Source organism: Diabrotica virgifera, chromosome 5 (genome assembly GCF_917563875.1).
Source record: "Diabrotica virgifera virgifera chromosome 5, PGI_DIABVI_V3a".
Lineage (NCBI taxonomy): Eukaryota > Metazoa > Arthropoda > Insecta > Coleoptera > Chrysomelidae > Diabrotica > Diabrotica virgifera.
Window position 1 is genome coordinate 125,619,990 of NC_065447.1, and position 21,614 is coordinate 125,641,603.

At 35.3% G+C, this 21,614-nt stretch overlaps 1 protein-coding gene across 1 annotated transcript in view; it reads right to left on the bottom strand.

The window, feature by feature from the left end:
* Window positions 1-21,614, bottom strand: part of LOC114341913 (serrate RNA effector molecule homolog) — a gene marked incomplete in the record, with an annotated part of 379,087 nt that overhangs the window by 250,560 nt on the left and 106,913 nt on the right. The window contains 1 exon segment of the mRNA XM_050652039.1: window positions 4,197-4,379. Within this exon segment, the coding sequence (XP_050507996.1) occupies window positions 4,197-4,379 (183 nt within the window).

Consider the following 21,614-nt stretch of genomic DNA (forward strand, 5'->3'; position numbering starts at 1 on the left):
AGTTTGCAGGGTGATTTTCTTGGCAGTTTACGCATTGGACTTCACTATTTCTTATTTTCCTTCTTTGGTTGAGTGAGCGCCTGTACATTTGACACAACGGGGGTTTCTATGTAGTATCTCTCTTTTCGGATGAGGAGGTTCTACTTTAACTACGGTGTTAAGTATTTTAGTTATTTGGTACACCTCTTTATTGTTTAATTTGTTTCAAGTTCGAGATATTTATGACTGAGTAAACGAGCTCTGTGAATACCGTTTTTATGTCTTCCAGATCAGTCGAAAGGTGCAGGTTTCTAACCACGACTCGGAATCCTCTGCTTTGTTTTAGCTGATAAGTGTGGAACTGCGTTTTTTTTTTCGGTTAATGCTTTAACAGTTTCTTTGTACTGTTCTGCTGTGTCTAGCTGTACTTTAACTTAATTGTTATTCAGGCTTTTTAAGCTGTACTGTTTGGATGCTGTTTTGTCTAGTAAATCTTGCAGAGGTTTGATAAATGTTACATGTTGAATGAATATGGGAGGAGGCCTCCTTGATTCTCTGTTAGTTGTTCCGCTATTAGCCTCTTCTCCCGGCTGTTTGTTAGCCTCTTCTTCAGGCTCTTTGTTAGCCTCTTCTTCCGGCTCTTTGTCCAGATCTGATTATCTGTTTTCTGTCGCAGCTGATTTTGTTAGCCAGTAGTCTGTTAGCATTGCCTGCTTTTTACTTCGATTGTCAGGACTTTCATTATTTCGTTGACGCTTTTTGTACTGTACTGTCTCCCATACTTCTTGATCTTTTGGAGTGCTGTGTTGTATTGATTCAGGAACTATAATTGGGTTAGGTTGATGTCGATAATTATTTAAAGGTTGGGATAATTGTAGTGGGATTGCGGGATAGGCTGTGTTTGATGCTAACATACCTTGAGAGAAGCATGGCATTTGCCCTGGTATTTGACTGTAGATCAATGGAGTGTTGGCACCTGGAACGTTTTGGTAGATCGTGTGCTGCATGTGATTTTCCATTTTACGACAATTTCTTATGTTACTTGGTCTCGTAGATTCATGTCGCAAAATAGTTCTTAGTTTCTGGTCTATAAGTCAACGAAATAACACTGTTTTGTTGATTTGTACAAGCAATTAAACTATTATTAGGTTTTATTTTTACATTCTAAATCACTTTCACATTAATGAACGATAAATGAATTTAAAACGATTAGACGGGGCTGTATCGTCGCCCCCGTTAGCGAAATTATTCCGATTCGATTTTTATGCACAAACTTACTCAAAAAGAGGTCCTTATAACAAATCCACAGGGTGCCAGGCGGTGCCGTGGTCGAAAAATTGTTTAAACAATTTTTTTTAAACAAATTCACATTTTTTTTTATTTCGAACAACTTTTTTTAGATAATTTAGGTAGTTTTGAGCAAAAAAGGTCTCTTATCATTTTTCTCTAAAATTGATTGTTGATAAGTTATAAGCGATTTCAAATTTTAAAAATGCAAAAATAGCCATTTTCAAGGCTTAATAACTCGATTAAAAATTACATTATGAAAGTCAGAAAGTGATCAAATCAAAGTTTAAAATCCCTACTTCCAGATCCGGAAGAAATTTTTGTCAAAGTTTTATTACAAAGCTGGTATTTTTAATCATTAACAATTAGCGCTATAGTTCAAGCTGTATCGTCGCCCTCGTTAGGTAAATTATTCCGATTCGTTTTTTTTTGCACAAACTTACTCAAAAAGAGGTCCTTATAACAAATCCACAGGGTGCCGGAACAAATTCAAAAAATCAATTTTTTCACTTCGTACAAGGCTTATAACTCGATTAAAAATTATTGTTATATAGCGCTAATTGTTAATAATTAAAAATAACAGCTTTGTAATAAAATAATGACAAAAATTTCTTCAGGATCTTGAAGGAGGGGTTTTAAACTTTGATTTAGTCACTTTCTGACTTTCATAATAATAATTTTTAATCGAGTTATTAAGCCTTGAAAATGGCCATTTTCGCATTTTCAAATTTTAAATCTCGTATAACTCGACAACAATAAATTTTAGAGAAAAATGACAAGAGACCTTTTTTGCTCAAAATGACCCAAATTATCTAAAAAAATTGTTCGAGGTGAATTACGGTGAATTTTTATTTGGGTGTTTTTGGTTTAAAGTTAAAATCTTTGCGAGTTATAGAGCAAGAATTGAAAAAAAAAACACGATTTTCGGGCGCCATTTTGTTTGTAAAAAAAGTAGCACACTATCTGCGGACTTTGCATACCTATATTATTAATATATACAATCATAAGATTCGATTCAAGCAAGAAAATTGCGGGTAAATAACTTTTCCTTGTATTTTGCTAATTACCCGAGAATATCAAAAAATTTGTTTTCGGCCTGGAGGGAGTTGTGTCACCAACAGATTATTTTTTTACTTATTTCCCTGAACTGTTAGTAATAAACAATCTCAAGGAGTAAAAAAAATGCAAGTTTTGTTTTTCTGAATATTTTGGATTTTTTGTTTTCTTGTAAGACAAAAATTGTCCAAAATTTGCATACACTCGTGATTAGTGACTCGTTCAAACCCTTCTAACTACGTTTTCAAAAATAACAACTTTGAACCGATGAAACTTACAGATCATATAAACAGTACATAAGTAAAGTAACTCGTGAAGCGGTAATGATTAATTTTATTTGAGATGCTAATAAGGGGGTGATTTTACATAATTTTGAGCATAACTTACTTACTTTTAATGTTAGAAACTTAAAAAAAAAAATAAAACTTTTTTTAACACTTTAAAAAAGTTGTAATGAGTTTTCCCCCGAAAAGTGACTTTTTCAGTTGTTTGCTAAAAGCCTTCTAAGAACGTGTTTTTTTTTTTGTTGAAAATTAACATATTCGCTCGCAAATAACTCGAAAAGTATTGACTTGTGAAAAAACTTTACAGAACAAAAGTTGCTTAGACTTAGTCTTAAGTTGCTTATCCCAATCCAGACATATTTTGAATGTATTTTTTTTCATCACTTTTTTTCTTTGACATCTTAGCTATGTGCATGGCAAATTTTTTTGTCAATCCAAGCTGTTCTTTAAAATTTGGAGGTTTTGCAATATTTTACCGTGAGTGAATGGACTATGACTTTATTAAATTCTTTTATACAGTGCGCTGGAATAAGTGTTACGCCCCCTTATTAACTTATTTATTTTTAGCACATAAGCAAAACGCTCGGACAGGTCGATTTTTAAAATAATCATAGTATATTATAGCATCAATGTTTCGAACTTTACGCGATGCCTCTTCAAGTGACAGGCATAACTTTGATTTTTTTAAATGGGAGAGTACATTATGTGACACCTCATTTAAAAGCTTTTGAAATACTGATTACAAAAACGCATAATACTTTAATCCTTTTTGAGAGCGTAGGCGCAAAATTTCGGTCGAACTCTTTTTAAACGCATTCATTTTTTTCGAATCCTGAGAAAACTAATAAGTATTTTTGAAAAATTTAAACGCAGAATGAAATATTGTATTATTGCCGAGGGCTGACAGTCCCTTAGAATTAACAAAAAGTTTCTTTTGAATGATGTATTTGAAATTAAAAATCAGACTAAATTTTCTCTTTTTTTCACTCCTGTGACTTATTAAAATAAACATTATAGGAGTTCTCAGGGACTTTCGACCATCAACTGTAATATTTCATTCTGCGTTTAAATTTGTCAAAAATATTTATTAGTTTTTCAGGATTCGAAAAAAATGATTGTATTTAGAAAGAATTCGACCGAAATTTTGCGCCTACGCTCTCACACAGGATTAAAGCATTATACATTTTTGTAACCAGTATTTCAAAAGCTTTTAAATGAGGGGTCACATGATGTACTTTCCCATTAAAAAAATCAATGTTGTGCCTGTCGCCTGCAGAGGGAACCCGTAAAGTTCGAAACGTTGATGCTGTAATATACTATGATTATTTTAAAAATCGACCTGTCCGAGCGTTTTGCTTATGTGCTAAAAATAAATAAGTTAATAAGGGGGGGGGGTAACACTTATTCCAGCGCTCTGTATATTGCATATTTTTTAAGAAAACAAACACATTTTGTTCTTTGAAACTTAAACAAACAAGTATAAAAAAAATTATTACGAAGATGAAAAAATATTGCACCACAACTCACTTGATTAAAACATTGTTAACATATTTCATTAAACTAAATGCGTTCATAATAAAAAAAACTTACCACTCATCATCTTTATGAGCCACAAAAAATTCGTTAAGCTGCTGACGTTGAAATTCTAGTTTATAATCATTGTACTTTTCTATAGCCTCGCTATCAGAAATGTTATCATCTTGAGTAGCTAAAAAAGCCTTAAAAGACATCATAGGTGGTTGTTGGCCTTCGGTATGAGCACCCATCGATTCTCTACAATAAGATTACAAATTATGTCTTCTTTTTTTACAGAACAAGATTGTATAATAATATTTCTTAGCTTTAACTTTCTGGATAAACTGTTTATTGCGAAAGTTATCAGATTGTTTCAAACTACAATAATCCTTCAGTTATAACATACACACGTAAACCCCAAACGTTTTCTTAGTAAACAAATTAATTGCACTTCTTAAGGTCTTCCGGATTTGGGTAGTGCCTTATTTGGTTGACTTGGGTGAGGTTACACCTCTCGCCGTCTCGTTTTAACTGTATGGAGGATTTTCAGGAGGAAAGTAAATTGTTAGTCGCTGTAACTTAACTACTCAATGTAACCACAGGGAAAAATACAGATCAAGGAATTCACGCCAAGTAACTCAAGCACTCAACCAACATTATCAGATAAAAAAACGTGAATCCACTCTGAAACTGTCCACTTAATGCACACACTAATTTCGAGGTTACTGTAAAAAATAATCTATTTTTTTATTTCATAATTCGATTATGCATATAAATTAATATAAAAAATCTGATTTTATTGGACGTAATAAGTGTATTTTTTTATGAAAGGGGCGTATTAACAAAATAACAACATAATATACGTTGGATACCCAAACATATAATACAATGTTACTAATAATTAATCTCAGAGGGTTTAGGGTTTTTTACATTGAAAAAGACGATATTGAATGGAGCTGTGTATTTTGTGTTTTCCATACAAAGGTTGATCGTTAACTAAATAAAAGCAAAAACTAATATATTTTCTGTGTGTTCTATTCACATCTGCAAACCTTAAAATACAAACAAAACGGTTAGACCACACACACTAAATAAGTCACTTCACAATGTACAGTTTCATGTGTAGGTAGTTGACAATCTTAATATCACAGATCACCCTCCAGCGGCGCTGGGTTGGTCTGTTACAGTCTCTTCCCTGGCCTCGAACTCGTTAGAGGAGGGACCAGCAGAAGATGTGATTTTCTTCCTGGGGCGTCCTCGTCTTCGTCTTAGCACTACAGGCGTTGGAGCTTCAACGTCATTAAGGTGAGCATGAGTAAGGGCGGATATGTGGAACACACCAAGGGCAGTAGGCGTGTTCACTCCACAAAGCTCATAACTCACAGGCGATACCACTCGCTTGATCGTATAGGGTCCATTTCTCTTCGAGTACAACTTAGTTCTGTCCTTTCGACCTGTTACTGGGAACGGTCGTTTTGGTCCATACTAAGTCTCTTTCTTTGAATTGACGGGCTTCCTTCATGTTTCTCGGAAGTAACCATTCCGATATTACATCAGTTTATCCGGATCAACTTCCACGACGTTCACTTGTTGATACTCCGATCGAAAGTCTATGGTAGACATATAAAATGTTCGATTCGTGGCTTGTATCAAATCGTCCATACGCGGTAACGGATACGAGTCACTAGTCACAACGTTTAAACGTTGATGATCTGCGCAAAGTCTCGTTTCATCTTTTTTCGGCACTATTACTACCGGCGCGGCCAAAGCACTTTCGCACTTTCACTTCTGTAAGACTGCCTGATTCTAATTGTGCGAGAACAGCCCTACATCGGTAAACGAGGACGTCCACTGTCGTTTATCCGTCTTGCTCCTCGGCAAATAGTTCGCGGTACACACGATATGCCGGTTTTTTCGGACTGAACGTAATTCTTAATAGACGAACAAGTTCCTCCCATGTCGAAATGGTATCTTTAACACCTTGATACCACTTTGCGGCGAAATAATCGAAAAGCATCGCGATTCCCCGAAACGCATTATCGTCTGACACTAATGCACAACCTTTATACATATATTTCTACGGAGCGAGCTAATAAGGGCATTTCCGTCGGTGTCCTTGTGTCCATTAACGCGAAAAGCATTTCGACAGGTTTGGACAGACTTTGGAACGACGGCGAAACGGGAGCACTTTATAGCGACAATCTCGACAAAAGCTCTTGGAACTGTTCATTGGTCAACACCATGTTTGGACTCATGTCTCATAATGTTTATATCCATGGTAGGGGAGCCCAAGCGGGAATTTTTGCAGTTACTCGAGCGCGTCAGATTATCACATGGGGAGAAACCTTGTAACCCTGTAAATGTACCTCTACCATATATTGGCTCTTAATATAGGGGAGTTCGTTAAGGGGGGTCCGAAAAGAAATCTATCCTTAGAAAAATTCGAAATCGTCAGATTAAGATAAGGTAAGTACATGCAAAACAGTGCATCTTTCAAAAATCTGATGATTTGAGTAAGAAAATGGGCGAGTCACAAAGTTTCACAAAAAAAGCGAATATTTCGCGAAATCAACGTTAGATCGAAAAACTAAAAAATGCCTGTTCAATATTTCTCAAAAATCTATCGAATTATACCAAACACGACCCCCACGAAGAGGGTGGGGGTTAAATTTAAAATTTTAAATACGAACTCCGCGATATTTCGCAAAATGGACATCAGATCGAAAAACTGAAAAATACACGTATTCAATATTTTTGAAAAATCTATCGGATGACACCAAACACGACCCCCCACGGAGGTGGGGTGGGAGTTACTTTAAAATATTAAATAAGTGCCCTCATTTTTTATTGCAGATTTGGATTCCTTACGTAAAAATAAGTAACTTTTATTCGAGACATTTTTTCGAATTAGTGATAGATGGCGCTATAATCGGAAAAAACGATTGTTGGAAATGGAAAACTTAATTTAACTTTTTTTGGTTTTAGGACCAACTCTTCACAACCCAATAGGTCCCCATAACGAGTAACTGCAAATTTAGGATACTTTCCTCCCCTACTACCACGGATGTATTCGAAAAATTCAGAATCTGACTCGGAATGATGTGTCGCAATCAAATGTTCAAGGTTTCTGTTTTCAACAATTTGTACAAATGATTTTGCATGCAAAAATTGGAAAGTACTTGCCAGTAAATAGCTGTGTCCAAGTTTGGATAAAATACCTCCAGAACCTTTCTGCACACCATACGGTATGATCCTTGGAACCATGGAACAGGTTAGCACTAAGTCACTTCCGAGTTCGACAAAACAGAAGGTTTTCACACGTAAGGTCCAGTAAGTAATACCGAAGCAGTCTAATAAATTAACTAGAAAAGTGTCCAAAGCCAAAGTGTCCGATCTAACGAAGCACTTTGAACAATATGTCCAATAATTATTTATACCGAAGCGAATGTCCAATATGAAATGTTATTAGCGAAGCACTTAATTATTTTTATCCTTGAGTTACCGATCTTATACCAGTGAAAATGTTCCGATTAAACTACTGAAACTCACTTTTCACGTAAACACCGGGCGAAAGAGGATCCAAAACTAAATAATTGAAAAATTATTATTGCTGAAGCACACTTTTTCTAAGGCCGCGTTCAGAGTGGACGAGCAAAGAGCAAAGAGCAACGAGCAAAGAGCAAAGAGCAAAAAGTGCACGTTCAGAGTGGACGAGCAAAGAGCAAAGAAGTGCTAATAGCGGGTAGTTACGCTAGACGAGAGTTTAGTTCTTTTCCACTCGGCAGTGTGGATAGGAGCGGTAGGATATTTGCTCTTTACTCACAGTAGTCCATGTAGTGAGACCGCTCCCGTCTGAAAAAATTTCCGATTCGGTCTCTTTGTGGATTCCTATTTAAAAATATTTTAAAATTTCCTTTAAACAAATCTGAAGGGTGCCGGGCGGAATTTTTGGGCAGAAATTGTTTAAACAATTTTTTTTTAACAAATACAAAAGATCACGTTTTTTGCTCTGGAACATATATTTTTAAGTTTTGTGGGTCATCTAAACAACAAAGGTATCTTGTAAATGTTCTCAAAAATTGATAGTTTTCGAGTTATAGGCAATTTAAAATCTGAAAAATGCGAAAATACCCATTTTCTAGGCCTAAATACTCATATTTAAATTAGTATTTTTGAGGTTGCCAGATACTTAAATTGAAGTTTAAACATTGAGCCTCAAGACTCTGAAGAGTGATCGCGTCTAACCTTAATTTATACCGTTGTGTTTTAATTGTTAAATATGCGTGTTTATTCGATTTTTTGCCGGTGTGGCGCGCTCTATTTCAAAAATCTCCTATTTTTCTCCGAAAATTATTTTTTCTAGATTTTTTGGGATTTTCTAAATAAAATAAGTTTCTTGACATTTTTCTCAAAAGTTAACAGTTTTAAAGTTATAAGCGATTTAAAATCCAAAAATGAGTTTTTTTGTCATTTTTTGGATTTTAAATCGCTTATAACTTTAAAACTATTAACTTTTGAGAAAAATGTCAAAAACTTATTCTATTTAGAATATTCCAAAAAATCTAGAAAAAATAATTTTCGGAGGAAATAGGAGATTTTTGAAATAGAGCGCGCCGCACCGGCAAAAAATCTGATAAACACGCATATTTAACAATTAAAAAACAACGGTATAAATTAAGGTTAGACGCGATCACTCTTCAGAATCGAAGCTGAATGTTTAATCATCAATTTAAGTATCTGGTAACCTCAAAAATACTAATTGAAATATGAATTTTTAAGCCTCGAAAATGCGTATTTTCGCATTTTTCAGATTTTAAATCGCCTATAACTCGAACACTATTAATTTTTGGGAAAAATTACAAGATACCTTTTTTGTTTAGAATAACCCAAAAAACCTAAAAATATATAATAATAAAAATGGTATACATTTTTATTTTATAGTCGTATTACTCCGTAGAGTAAGTGCACACCTACATTGGATCCGATTTTCTCCGATCAGATCAGATCAGATTAGAAGAAGAAGAAGATCAGATCAGATTAGATCCGATCCGATTCGACAGGCGGTGCCTACATAGGGCTTTTCATTCACAGTCATTTGTTTCGAGCTTCTGTCATGTGTCACATAATATTAATTTATCTACGTCATACGTTATTGGTATATAAACAATACAAACCAAAGACGTATGGCGTAGATATGTCAATATTATGTGACACATGACAGAAGCTCGAAACAAATGACAGTCGATGAAAAGCCCTATTGGATCCGTCTTTCTCCGATCAGATCAGATCCGATCAGACCGGTTTTCCGGTGAGGGTGCCTACATTGGTTCAGTAATCTTCCGACCACCGACCACCGACAATAAGTTTCGATGAAGATGTGTTGAGATGATGACATTGAATATATTTAAACATGTTACTTGCAACCCCCAACTTGCAACAAACTTGCAACCAGTTTGCAACCAACTTGCAACCAGTTTGCAACCAGTTTGCAACCAGTTTGCAACCAACTTGCAACCAGTTTGCAACCAACTTGCAACCAACTTGCAACCAATTTGCAACCAACTTGCAACTCAACTTGCAACCAATCGGAATGAAACCAAACACTTCTCGATGAGAATAGGAGAAGCTACTCCCGACGTCGGCCGATATCGGATCTGATCTGATCTGATCGGATCGGAGAAAAACGGATCCAATGTAGGCACTCCCATTTAATACTATGGGTTTATTTTTTATTTCGACGTCGGCCGACGTCGGATCTGATCTGATCGGATCGGAGAAAACGGATCCAATGTAGGCACCCCCATTTAATACTATGTGTTTATTTTCTATTCCGACGTCGGCCGACGTCGGATCTGATCTGATCGGAGAAAATCGGATCAAATGTAGGTGCGGCCTAACTAGGTGCATTTTTCCGTTGGAACTTTACCAGCTGCAGACGGGGGATGTGAATTGCATAGTGTAGAATTCCTTCCCTCTCGTCTTCACTGCAGCATCCATTTGACTTGCAAATTGGTCTTGGAGGTGTCACCAGGAAAGTGTACCAATAAGTTTTCAATTTAAAAATCTTTTAGTAATATTTTTAATATTTTCAATATTAATAATTTACTATTAGGATTGAAAACTACTTCGTCTAAAAATATATGTTCCGGAGCAAAAAACGTGATCTTTTGTATTTGTTTAAAAATAGGTATTTATGAAACAGTTCGTGAAGTATGCTTTTTGCGAACGCACGCGATATTTAGAGCACGAGCGACAGCGGAGCGAGTGCTATACATAGCGTAAGTTCGCAAAAAGTACTTCATGCACAGTTTCATACAATATTTTATCTACTCTACCATAAACAAATAAAAAAAACTGTAACTCTTCGTCACTGGAATTCATTTCTATTCTACAATTTTTAGAACTTTGACATTTAAAAATTCTAACTTCTTTCAAACCACAAAACTGTAAAAACTTTTGTCGTAATTTATTGCTCATTATGTCATCACCATGACAACGCCAAAGTTAAGGATATTTGATTATATGAAAGTGTGTTAAAAACAGTGCGAAAAAGTAAGTCCCATTTAAAATACATTGTTACTTCACGCTCACTTTAAACACTTCACGCACTGCTATCTATAATGACAGTTTTCACAAACTAAAAACTTACACGTAACATAACATAGAGTAGATAAAATTGTTTAAACAATTTCTGCCCAAAAATTCCGCCCGGTGCTCTTCAGATTTGTTTAAAGGGGACATTTTTGAATAGGAATTGACAAAGAAACCGAATCAAAAAATTTTTCAGACGGGAGCGGTCTCACTACATTGACCAAAGAAATCAAACTTGTTTGGTTTCGCCGCTTTGCTCTTTGCTAGCACTCTGTGCACCTCCGTTTGCCAGTATGAGTTTGATTTCTCCGCTAGCGTACGTTCAGAGTGGACGAGCAAAGAGCAAAGAGCAAAGAGCAAAGCGGAGAAATCAAACTCATACTGGCAAACGGAGGTGCACAGAGTGCTAGCAAAGAGCAAAGCGGCGAAACCAAACAAGTTTGATTTCTTTGGTCCATGTAGTGAGACCGCTCCCGTCTGAAAAATTTTTTGATTCGGTTTCTTTGTCAATTCCTATTCAAAAATGTCCCCTTTAAACAAATCTGAAGAGCACCGGGCGGAATTTTTGGGCAGAAATTGTTTAAACAATTTTATCTACTCTATGTTATGTTACGTGTAAGTTTTTAGTTTGTGAAAACTGTCATTATAGATAGCAGTGCGTGAAGTGTTTAAAGTGAGCGTGAAGAAACAATGTATTTTAAATGGGACTTACTTTTTCGCACTGTTTTTAACACACTTTCATATAATCAAATATCCTTAACTTTGGCGTTGTCATGGTGATGACATAATGAGCAATAAATTACGACAAAAGTTTTTACAGTTTTGTGGTTTGAAAGAAGTTAGAATTTTTAAATGTCAAAGTTCTAAAAATTGTAGAATAGAAATGAATTCCAGTGACGAAGAGTTACAGTTTTTTTATTTGTTTATGGTAGAGTAGATAAAATATTGTATGAAACTGTGCATGAAGTACTTTTTGAGAACTTACGCGATGTATAGCACTCGCTCCGCTGTCGCTCGTGCTCTAAATATCGCGTGCGTTCGCAAAAAGCATACTTCACGAACTGTTTCATAAATACCTATTTTTAAACAAATACAAAAGATCACGTTTTTTGCTCCGGAACATATATTTTTAGACGAAGTAGTTTTCAATCCTAATAGTAAATTATTAATATTGAAAATATTAAAAATATTACTAAAAGATTTTTAAATTGAAAACTTATTGGTACACTTTCCTGGTGACACCTCCAAGACCAATTTGCAAGTCAAATGGATGCTGCAGTGAAGACGAGAGCGAAGGAATTCTACACTATGCAATTCACATCCCCCGTCTGCAGCTGGTAAAGTTCCAACGGAAAAATGCACCTAGTTAGGCCGCACCTACATTTGATCCGATTTTCTCCGATCAGATCAGATCCGACGTCGGCCGACGTCGGAATAGAAAATAAACCCATAGTATTAAATGGGGGTGCCTACATTGGATTCGTTTTCTCCGATCCGATCAGATCAGATCAGATCCGACGTCGGCCGACGTCGAAATAAAAAATAAACCCATAGTATTAAATGGGAGTGCCTACATTGGATCCGTTTTTCTCCGATCCGATCAGATCAGATCAGATCAGATCCGATATCGGCCGACGTCGGGAGTAGCTTCTCCTATTCTCATCGAGAAGTGTTTGGTTTCATTCCGATTGGTTGCAAGTTGAGTTGCAATTTTAGTTGCAAGTTGGTTGCAAGTTGGTTGCAAAATGGTTGCAAGTTGGTTGCAAACTGGTTGCAAACTGGTTGCAAACTGGTTGCAAGTTGGTTGCAAACTGGTTGCAAGTTTGTTGCAAGTTGGGGGTTGCGAGCTAACATGATTAAATATATTCAATGTCATCATCTCAACACATCTTCATCGGAACTTATTGTCGGTGGTCGGTGGTCGGAAGATTACTGAACCAATGTAGGCACCCTCGCCGGAAAACCGGTCTGATCGGATCTGATCTGATCGGAGAAAGACGGATCCAATAGGGCTTTTCATCGACTGTCATTTGTTTCGAGCTTCTGTCATGTGTCACATAATATTGATATATCTACGCCATACGTCTTTGGTTTGTATTGTTTATATACCAATAACGTATGACGTAGATAAATTAATATTATGTGACACATGACAGAAGCTCGAAACAAATGACTGTGAATGAAAAGCCCTATATAGGCACCGCCTGTCGGATCGGATCGGATCTGATCTGATCTGATCGGAGAAAATCGGATCCAATGTAGGCAATGTAGGTGTGGACTTACTCTACGGAGTAATACGACTATAAAATAAAAATGTATACCATTTTTATTATTATATATTTTTAGTTTTTTTGGGTTATTCTAAACAAAAAAGGTATCTTGTAATTTTTCCCAAAAATTAATAGTGTTCGAGTTATAGACGATTTAAAATCTGAAATATGCGAAAATACGCATTTTCGAGGCTTAAAAATTCATATTTCAATTAGTATTTTTGAGGTTACCAGATACTTAAATTGATGATTAAACATTCAGCTTCGATTCTGAAGAGTAACCTTAATTTATACCGTTGTTTTTTAATTGTTAAATATGCGTGTTTATCAGATTTTTTTGCCGGTGCGGCGCGCTCTATTTCAAAAATCTCCTATTTCCTCCGAAAATAATTTTTTCTAGATTTTTTGGGATATTCTAAATAGAATAAGTTTCTTGACATTTTTCTCAAAAGTTAATAGTTTTAAAGTTATAAGCGATTTAAAATCCAAAAAATGACAAAAAAACTCATTTTTGGACTTTAAATCGCTTATAACTTTAAAACTGTTAACTTTTGAGAAAAATGACAAGAAACTTATTTTATTTAGAAAATCCCAAAAAATCTAGAAAAAATAATTTTCGGAGGAAAATAGGAGATTTTTGAAATAGAGCGCGCCACACCGGCAAAAAATCGAATAAACACGCATATTTAACAATTAAAAAACAACGGTATAAATTAAGGTTAGACGCGATCACTCTTCAGAGTCTTGAGTCTCAATGTTTAAACTTCAATTTAAGTATCTGACAACCTCAAAAATACTAATTTAAATATGAGTATTTAGGCCTCGAAAATGGGTATTTTCGCATTTTTCAGATTTTAAATTGCCTATAACTCGAAAACTATAAATTTTTGAGAACATTTACAAGATACCTTTGTTGTTTAGATGACCCACAAAACTTAAAAATATATGTTCCAGAGCAAAAAACGTGATCTTTTGTATTTGTTTAAAAAAAATTGTTTAAACAATTTCTGCCCAAAAATTCCGCCCGGCACCCTTCAGATTTGTTTAAAGGAAATTTTAAAATATTTTTAAATAGGAATCCACAAAGACACCGAATCGGAAATTTTTTCAGACGGGAGCGGTCTCACTACATGGACTACTGTGAGAGTAAAGAGCAAATATCCTACCGCTCCTATCCACACTGCCGAGTGGAAAAGAACTAAACTCTCGTCTAGCGTAACTACCCGCTATTAGCACTTCTTTGCTCTTTGCTCGTCCACTCTGAGCGTACGTTCAGAGTGGACGAGCAAAGAGCAAAGAGCAAAGAGCAAAGCGGAGAAATCAAACTCATACTGGCAAACGGAGGTGCACAGAGTGCTAGCAAAGAGCAAAGCGGCGAAACCAAACAAGTTTGATTTCTTTGGTCAATGTAGTGAGACCGCTCCCGTCTGAAAAATTTTTTGATTCGGTTTCTTTGTCAATTCCTATTCAAAAATGTCCCCTTTAAACAAATCTGAAGAGCACCGGGCGGAATTTTTGGGCAGAAATTGTTTAAACAATTTTATCTACTCTATGTTATGTTACGTGTAAGTTTTTAGTTTGTGAAAACTGTCATTATAGATAGCAGTGCGTGAAGTGTTTAAAGTGAGCGTGAAGTAACAATGTATTTTAAATGGGACTTACTTTTTCGCACTGTTTTTAACACACTTTCATATAATCAAATATCCTTAACTTTGGCGTTGTCATGGTGATGACATAATGAGCAATAAATTACGACAAAAGTTTTTACAGTTTTGTGGTTTGAAAGAAGTTAGAATTTTTAAATGTCAAAGTTCTAAAAATTGTAGAATAGAAATGAATTCCAGTGACGAAGAGTTACAGTTTTTTTTATTTGTTTATGGTAGAGTAGATAAAATATTGTATGAAACTGTGCATGAAGTACTTTTTGCGAACTTACGCTATGTATAGCACTCGCTCCGCTGTCGCTCGTGCTCTAAATATCGCGTGCGTTCGCAAAAAGCATACTTCACGAACTGTTTCATAAATAATAAATAAAAGATCACGTTTTTTGCTCCGGAACATATATTTTTAGACGAAGTAGTTTTCAATCCTAATAGTAAATTATTAATATTGAAAATATTAAAAATATTACTAAAAGATTTTTAAATTGAAAACTTATTGGTACACTTTCCTGGTGACACCTCCAAGACCAATTTGCAAGTCAAATGGATGCTGCAGTGAAGACGAGAGGGAAGGAATTCTACACTATGCAATTCACATCCCCCGTCTGCAGCTGGTAAAGTTCCAACGGAAAAATGCACCTAGTTAGGCCGCACCTACATTTGATCCGATTTTCTCCGATCAGATCAGATCCGACGTCGGCCGACGTCGGAATAGAAAATAAACACATAGTATTAAATGGGGGTGCCTACATTGGATCCGTTTTCTCCGATCCGATCAGATCAGATCAGATCCGACGTCGGCCGACGTCGAAATAAAAAATAAACCCATAGTATTAAATGGGAGTGCCTACATTGGATCCGTTTTTCTCCGATCCGATCAGATCAGATCAGATCCGATATCGGCCGACGTCGGGAGTAGCTTCTCCTATTCTCATCGAGAAGTGTTTGGTTTCATTCCGATTGGTTGCAAGTTGAGTTGCAAGTTGGTTGCAAGTTTGTTGCAAATTGGTTGCAAATTGGTTGCAAGTTGGTTGCAAGTTGGTTGCAAACTGGTTGCAAACTGGTTGCAAGTTGGTTGCAAACTGGTTGCAAGTTGGTTGCAAACTGGTTGCAAGTTTGTTGCAAGTTGGGGGTTGCAAGCTAAAGCGTCGTTTAAACACAACGATAAGTCACAGCAACTAGTTGTGATGACAAGTTGAAACACTGTTTAGACGCTGCGATTCAATGCGATACCTCCTTCAACCCAACTCCAACTTTGATAAGTTGTGCGATGCACCGTTTACACACAATGATAAGTTGCAACAACTCGATTGACCTTGATAAGTTGTTTGATTTATCGCTGTGTTTAAACGACCCTTAACATGTTTAAATATATTCAATGTCATCATCTCAACACATCTTCATCGAAACTTATTGTCGGTGGTCGGTGGTCGGAAGATTACTGAACCAATGTAGGCACCCTCGCCGGAAAACCGGTCTGATCGGATCTGATCTGATCGGAGAAAGACGGATCCAATAGGGCTTTTCATCGACTGTCATTTGTTTCGAGCTTCTGTCATGTGTCACATAATATTGACATATCTACGCCATACGTCTTTGGTTTGTATTGTTTATATACCAATAACGTATGACGTAGATAAATTAATATTATGTGACACATGACAGAAGCTCGAAACAAATGACTGTGAATGAAAAGCCCTATGTAGGCACCGCCTGTCGAATCGGATCGGATCTAATCTGATCTGATCTTCTTCTTCTTCTAATCTGATCTGATCTGATCGGAGAAAATCGGATCCAATGTAGGTGTGCACTTACTCTACGGAGTAATACGACTATAAAATAAAAATGTATACCATTTTTATTATTATATATTTTTAGGTTTTTTGGGTTATTCTAAACAAAAAAGGTATCTTGTAATTTTTCCCAAAAATTAATAGTGTTCGAGTTATAGGCGATTTAAAATCTGAAAAATGCGAAAATACGCATTTTCGAGGCTTAAAAATTCATATTTCAATTAGTATTTTTGAGGTTACCAGATACTTAAATTGATGATTAAACATTCAGCTTCGATTCTGAAGAGTGATCGCGTCTAACCTTAATTTATACCGTTGTTTTTTAATTGTTAAATATGCGTGTTTATCAGATTTTTTGCCGGTGCGGCGCGCTCTATTTCAAAAATCTCCTATTTCCTCCGACAATTATTTTTTCTAGATTTTTTGGAATATTCTAAATAGAATAAGTTTTTGACATTTTTCTCAAAAGTTAATAGTTTTAAAGTTATAAGCGATTTAAAATCCAAAAAATGACAAAAAAACTCATTTTTGGATTTTAAATCGCTTATAACTTTAAAACTGTTAACTTTTGAGAAAAATGTCAAGAAACTTATTTTATTTAGAAAATCCCAAAAAATCTAGAAAAAATAATTTTCGGAGAAAAATAGGAGATTTTTGAAATAGAGCGCGCCACACCGGCAAAAAATCGAATAAACACGCATATTTAACAATTAAAAAACAACGGTATAAATTAAGGTTAGACGCGATCACTCTTCAGAGTCTTGAGGCTCAATGTTTAAACTTCAATTTAAGTATCTGGCAACCTCAAAAATACTAATTTAAATATGAGTATTTAGGCCTAGAAAATGGGTATTTTCGCATTTTTCAGATTTTAAATTGCCTATAACTCGAAAACTATCAATTTTTGAGAACATTTACAAGATACCTTTGTTGTTTAGATGACCCACAAAACTTAAAAATATATGTTCCAGAGCAAAAAACGTGATCTTTTGTATTTGTTAAAAAAAAATTGTTTAAACAATTTCTGCCCAAAAATTCCGCCCGGCACCCTTCAGATTTGTTTAAAGGAAATTTTAAAATATTTTTAAATAGGAATCCACAAAGAGACCGAATCGGAAATTTTTTCAGACGGGAGCGGTCTCACTACATGGACTACTGTGAGAGTAAAGAGCAAATATCCTACCGCTCCTATCCACACTGCCGAGTGGAAAAGAACTAAACTCTCGTCTAGCGTAACTACCCGCTATTAGCACTTCTTTGCTCTTTGCTCGTCCACTCTGAACGTGCACTTTTTGCTCTTTGCTCGTTGCTCTTTGCTCGTCCACTCTGAACGCGGCCTGAACGTGCACTTTTTGCTCTTTGCTCTTTGCTCGTCCACTCTGAACGCGGCCTTAGGCGATTTTTCGTTAAAACTACCGAAACACAGCAAAACTCGATTTAACCCGTAATTTTCAAATAAAAGCCACTAGGCGGGCGCCAGATAATAACATACAGTACGTTGGATATCCAAACATATAATACGATGTTACTAATAATTAATCTCAGAGAGTTTCGGGTTTTTTACAATGAAAATTACGATATTGGATGAAGCTGTGTATTTTGTGTTTTCTATACGAAGGTTGATCGTTAATAAATAAAAGCAAAAACTAATATATTGTCTGTGTGTTCTATCCATATCTGTAAACCTTAAAATATAAACACAAAGGACAGACCACACACTAAATAGGTCACTTCACAATGTACAGGGCTTTTGAAAAGCCGTGTGGGTAATTGACAATCTTAATATCACAGATCACCCTCCAGCGGCGCAGCGTAAGGGGTTACAACATTTTTTTTGGATTTATAATTTAGTAAATTTATATACGTTTTAAGTAATTTTACTTTAGAAAATTTAATATTTATGCATAATTAAAAGCAAAAACATATCAGGGACGTAGAATTATAAAAAAAGCATAAATAAACAAAATTCAAATAAGTTTTATTTTAAAAATTTAATCTCGTCTGGTAAATATACCTTTTTTCCAGTAATACCTTTTTCCTTTCTTATTCTCTTTCTGTAAACTAAACTGCAAACACTGCTAATATAATACAAGAAACATTTACTAGCTAACGGAAACGAAAACAACAGTTACGGTTAAAAATAACCTAACAAATTCGTTATAAACCAAAAACGGCCATGAAGCGTTTGAACTAAAATACAGTTACAGTTAAAAATAACATAATAAATTCGTTATGAACCAAAAACCGGTGGTAGTGTATGGTAAAATACTTTGTTATTTTTCGTCCGTGATTATCCCGTAAATTCGAGAGTTACAACGAGAAATAATTTAGTGAAATTAGACAAAGTGTATAATTATAATATGTTAATGACAGTGATAAGGATTGGCCGTAAAACATTAAAAAACATTTGAGTGAGTTAAAAACAAATAAACAAGGTTAACTGATAATTAGTGAAGTATTAACAATTGAACCGGTAATTACATCTAAATCTTGTCCGATTTTAAAGCGACGTTGCCAAACTGACAAGAATTTCTGAATACAGAATAAAAACAATAAAGTATCACAGTGAAACGGTAGGCATTGTTTTCTCTGCACTGTTGAGGTGGAAAGCAGTGCTTGGCGCCGAAAATGGACAGATACCTGGAAAATAAAAAATGTCTGGACAGTGACGGAACAACGGATGATGGCACAAAAAGGAGGACAAGAGATGAGGGTTCAGATAACGAAGAAGAAAGGTCAACGAAGAGTCGAAAACTCTCCAAGACTTCATCCAAAACAATAGATAACCATGATGAGACAAAACTGGATAAATTAATAGAGATGATGAACATTCTGGCAAGTGACATCAAAGAAATAAGGAGAAACCAAAACAGAAGTAATGAAGCAATAGAAAGACTAATTGCTGATAACCAGACTTTAAGAGAAGAAAATAAAGACCTGAAGAAAGAAAATATGGAAATCAAAAAGGAGTTAAGGAAACTATTGAATTCATGGAAAAACAAACAAGAAAGAACAATGTAGTCATGAGTGGACTAGCAATTGAAACATACGATCAAAGCGTCTTAAAAGAGGGAATGGGCAACTTCATTAAACACAATTTGAAGATAGATGTTAAAATTAAAAATGCATACAAATTGGGGGAGAAAACCTGTCTGATTGAATTAGCAGAACATGAAGAGAAGGTAAAGGTTATGAAAAATAAATCCAAATTAAGACATGTTGAAGAAGGAAACGTATACATCAATGATGATACTACGAATAAAGAGAGAGAAATTCAGAAAATAATTAGAAAACTTGCGCAAGAAGAAAAGGAGAAAGGAAGCGATGTAAGACTTGGAGGAAATAAAATATGGATCAACAAGGTCGGCTGGAAATGGGACAACAAAGAGGACAAACTAGTCAAAATGGGGTCAAAAAACTAGTAAACAAATATGCCGGAAATACTATGACAAACGAGGCAATGACAATGGACACGAACAATTATAGAATAGGTAGTAAAGACAAAGATAGATCCATAAATAATGACCAATGACGTGAGCAACGAGAGACAACAAAGAGAAAACCCATAAAAATGCAGTCTGCAACGAGCGAGAATATAAACAGTAACTATTTAAAACCCACAAGAGCAGTGCTAAAGCCCAAAGGGTGGACATTAGCAACATGGAATGTCAGAGGTCTCAACGGCAAAGAAGTAGAACTTGCTGAAGAATTCGAGAAACATCAAATAGACTTACTGGGTATAACAGAGACCAAAAAGAAGGGAAAAAACACACACTTTTTAGAGAATGGACACTTCCTCATCACCAGTGGAGTGTCACTTGGCGAAAGGACAAAAGAAGGGGTAGGCTGCCTGATACACAGCAACCTAATAAAGAACATTAAAGATTGGGAATGCATTTCCGAAAGAATTTTAAAGATAAGACGTAACCGAGGAACACAAACTAGTCAATATCATCGTTATATATGGAATAAATGATGACGAAAGAGCAGCTAGCAAAGACATATTCTGGGACAAAGCTTCAGAAATAATAAGACAGTTTAGAAGGCAATACTATAGTACTGGGGGATCTAAATGGTCGAGTGGGTGTAAGAGATGAACATACCCAAGATGTATTAGGACCATATGGAGAAGAAATAAAAAATGACAATGGGGAACGTATTATTGATATATGCAAAAAAAATGATTTAATAATAATGAACACGTTTTTTAAACACAAAGATGCACATAAATATACAAGAGAAGTCAAAAGTAGAGGCGAAAGATCCATCATAGACTATGTGTTAGTAAATAGATCAGCAAGGCAATGTATTAAGGACGTAAGAGTAAAACGAGGAGCTGAATTATATAGTGACCACTATCTAGTTGTAGCCAGGACCAGTATGGTAGCTCCTAGCTTCTGAGCTACCTCAGATAATTAAGGGTTGGTGACCCCCTACCATAAGGGTGGATGAAATAACTCGTATCACCGTAGATGCATTTATTTTGTAAGTTAGAGTACTAACGGTAAGGAGCTGGTGGTACGTTAGTTCTCAGTAGCTGTGATGTTTTCCCTTTGGGATCTCAAATATTAATCACTTACTCTTCGCAATGGAATTAGAAAATAATAATTAGTCTTCTCCTGTTTATGGTTTTGGTATATAATGAAAGTAAGATTGTTTTGGTTAAAAGCGCTGAGTCGACTAGGTTATAAAAATAATGAATACTATTGTTATTTCAAACCGACCTTGGTCAAACCTAAACTGTTACACCGATATGTGCTAATGTAGGTCGATCGTATTTACTATCAACAAACGTAGTTGTTTTGCTAAAGACATTTTTAATTATTAAAAGGATTTGTTTTAATAAGAAGATTACTAAGAGATGCCGTGTATCCCAACACATCTTCCTTTCCTTCCGAAAATTTTCTGACTACGGAAAAGGAAGCAAATTTTCTAATAGTGCCACCACCTGCTTACTGCGTTTTAATAAATACAATATATACATTTTTTATTTCCTATAAATAATAATTAAATACAGAAAAAATAAAAATGTTCGTTATCGACATCGTTCCCGTTTCACTTGTCACTCACTGTGTTCTCGGATTGTAAGCATACAATCTATTCTTATGTATTTCCCTGATTTTATTGTTTTCCAATCTGATCTTACAATTAACATTATTTACCTCTGTTATTGTGAAG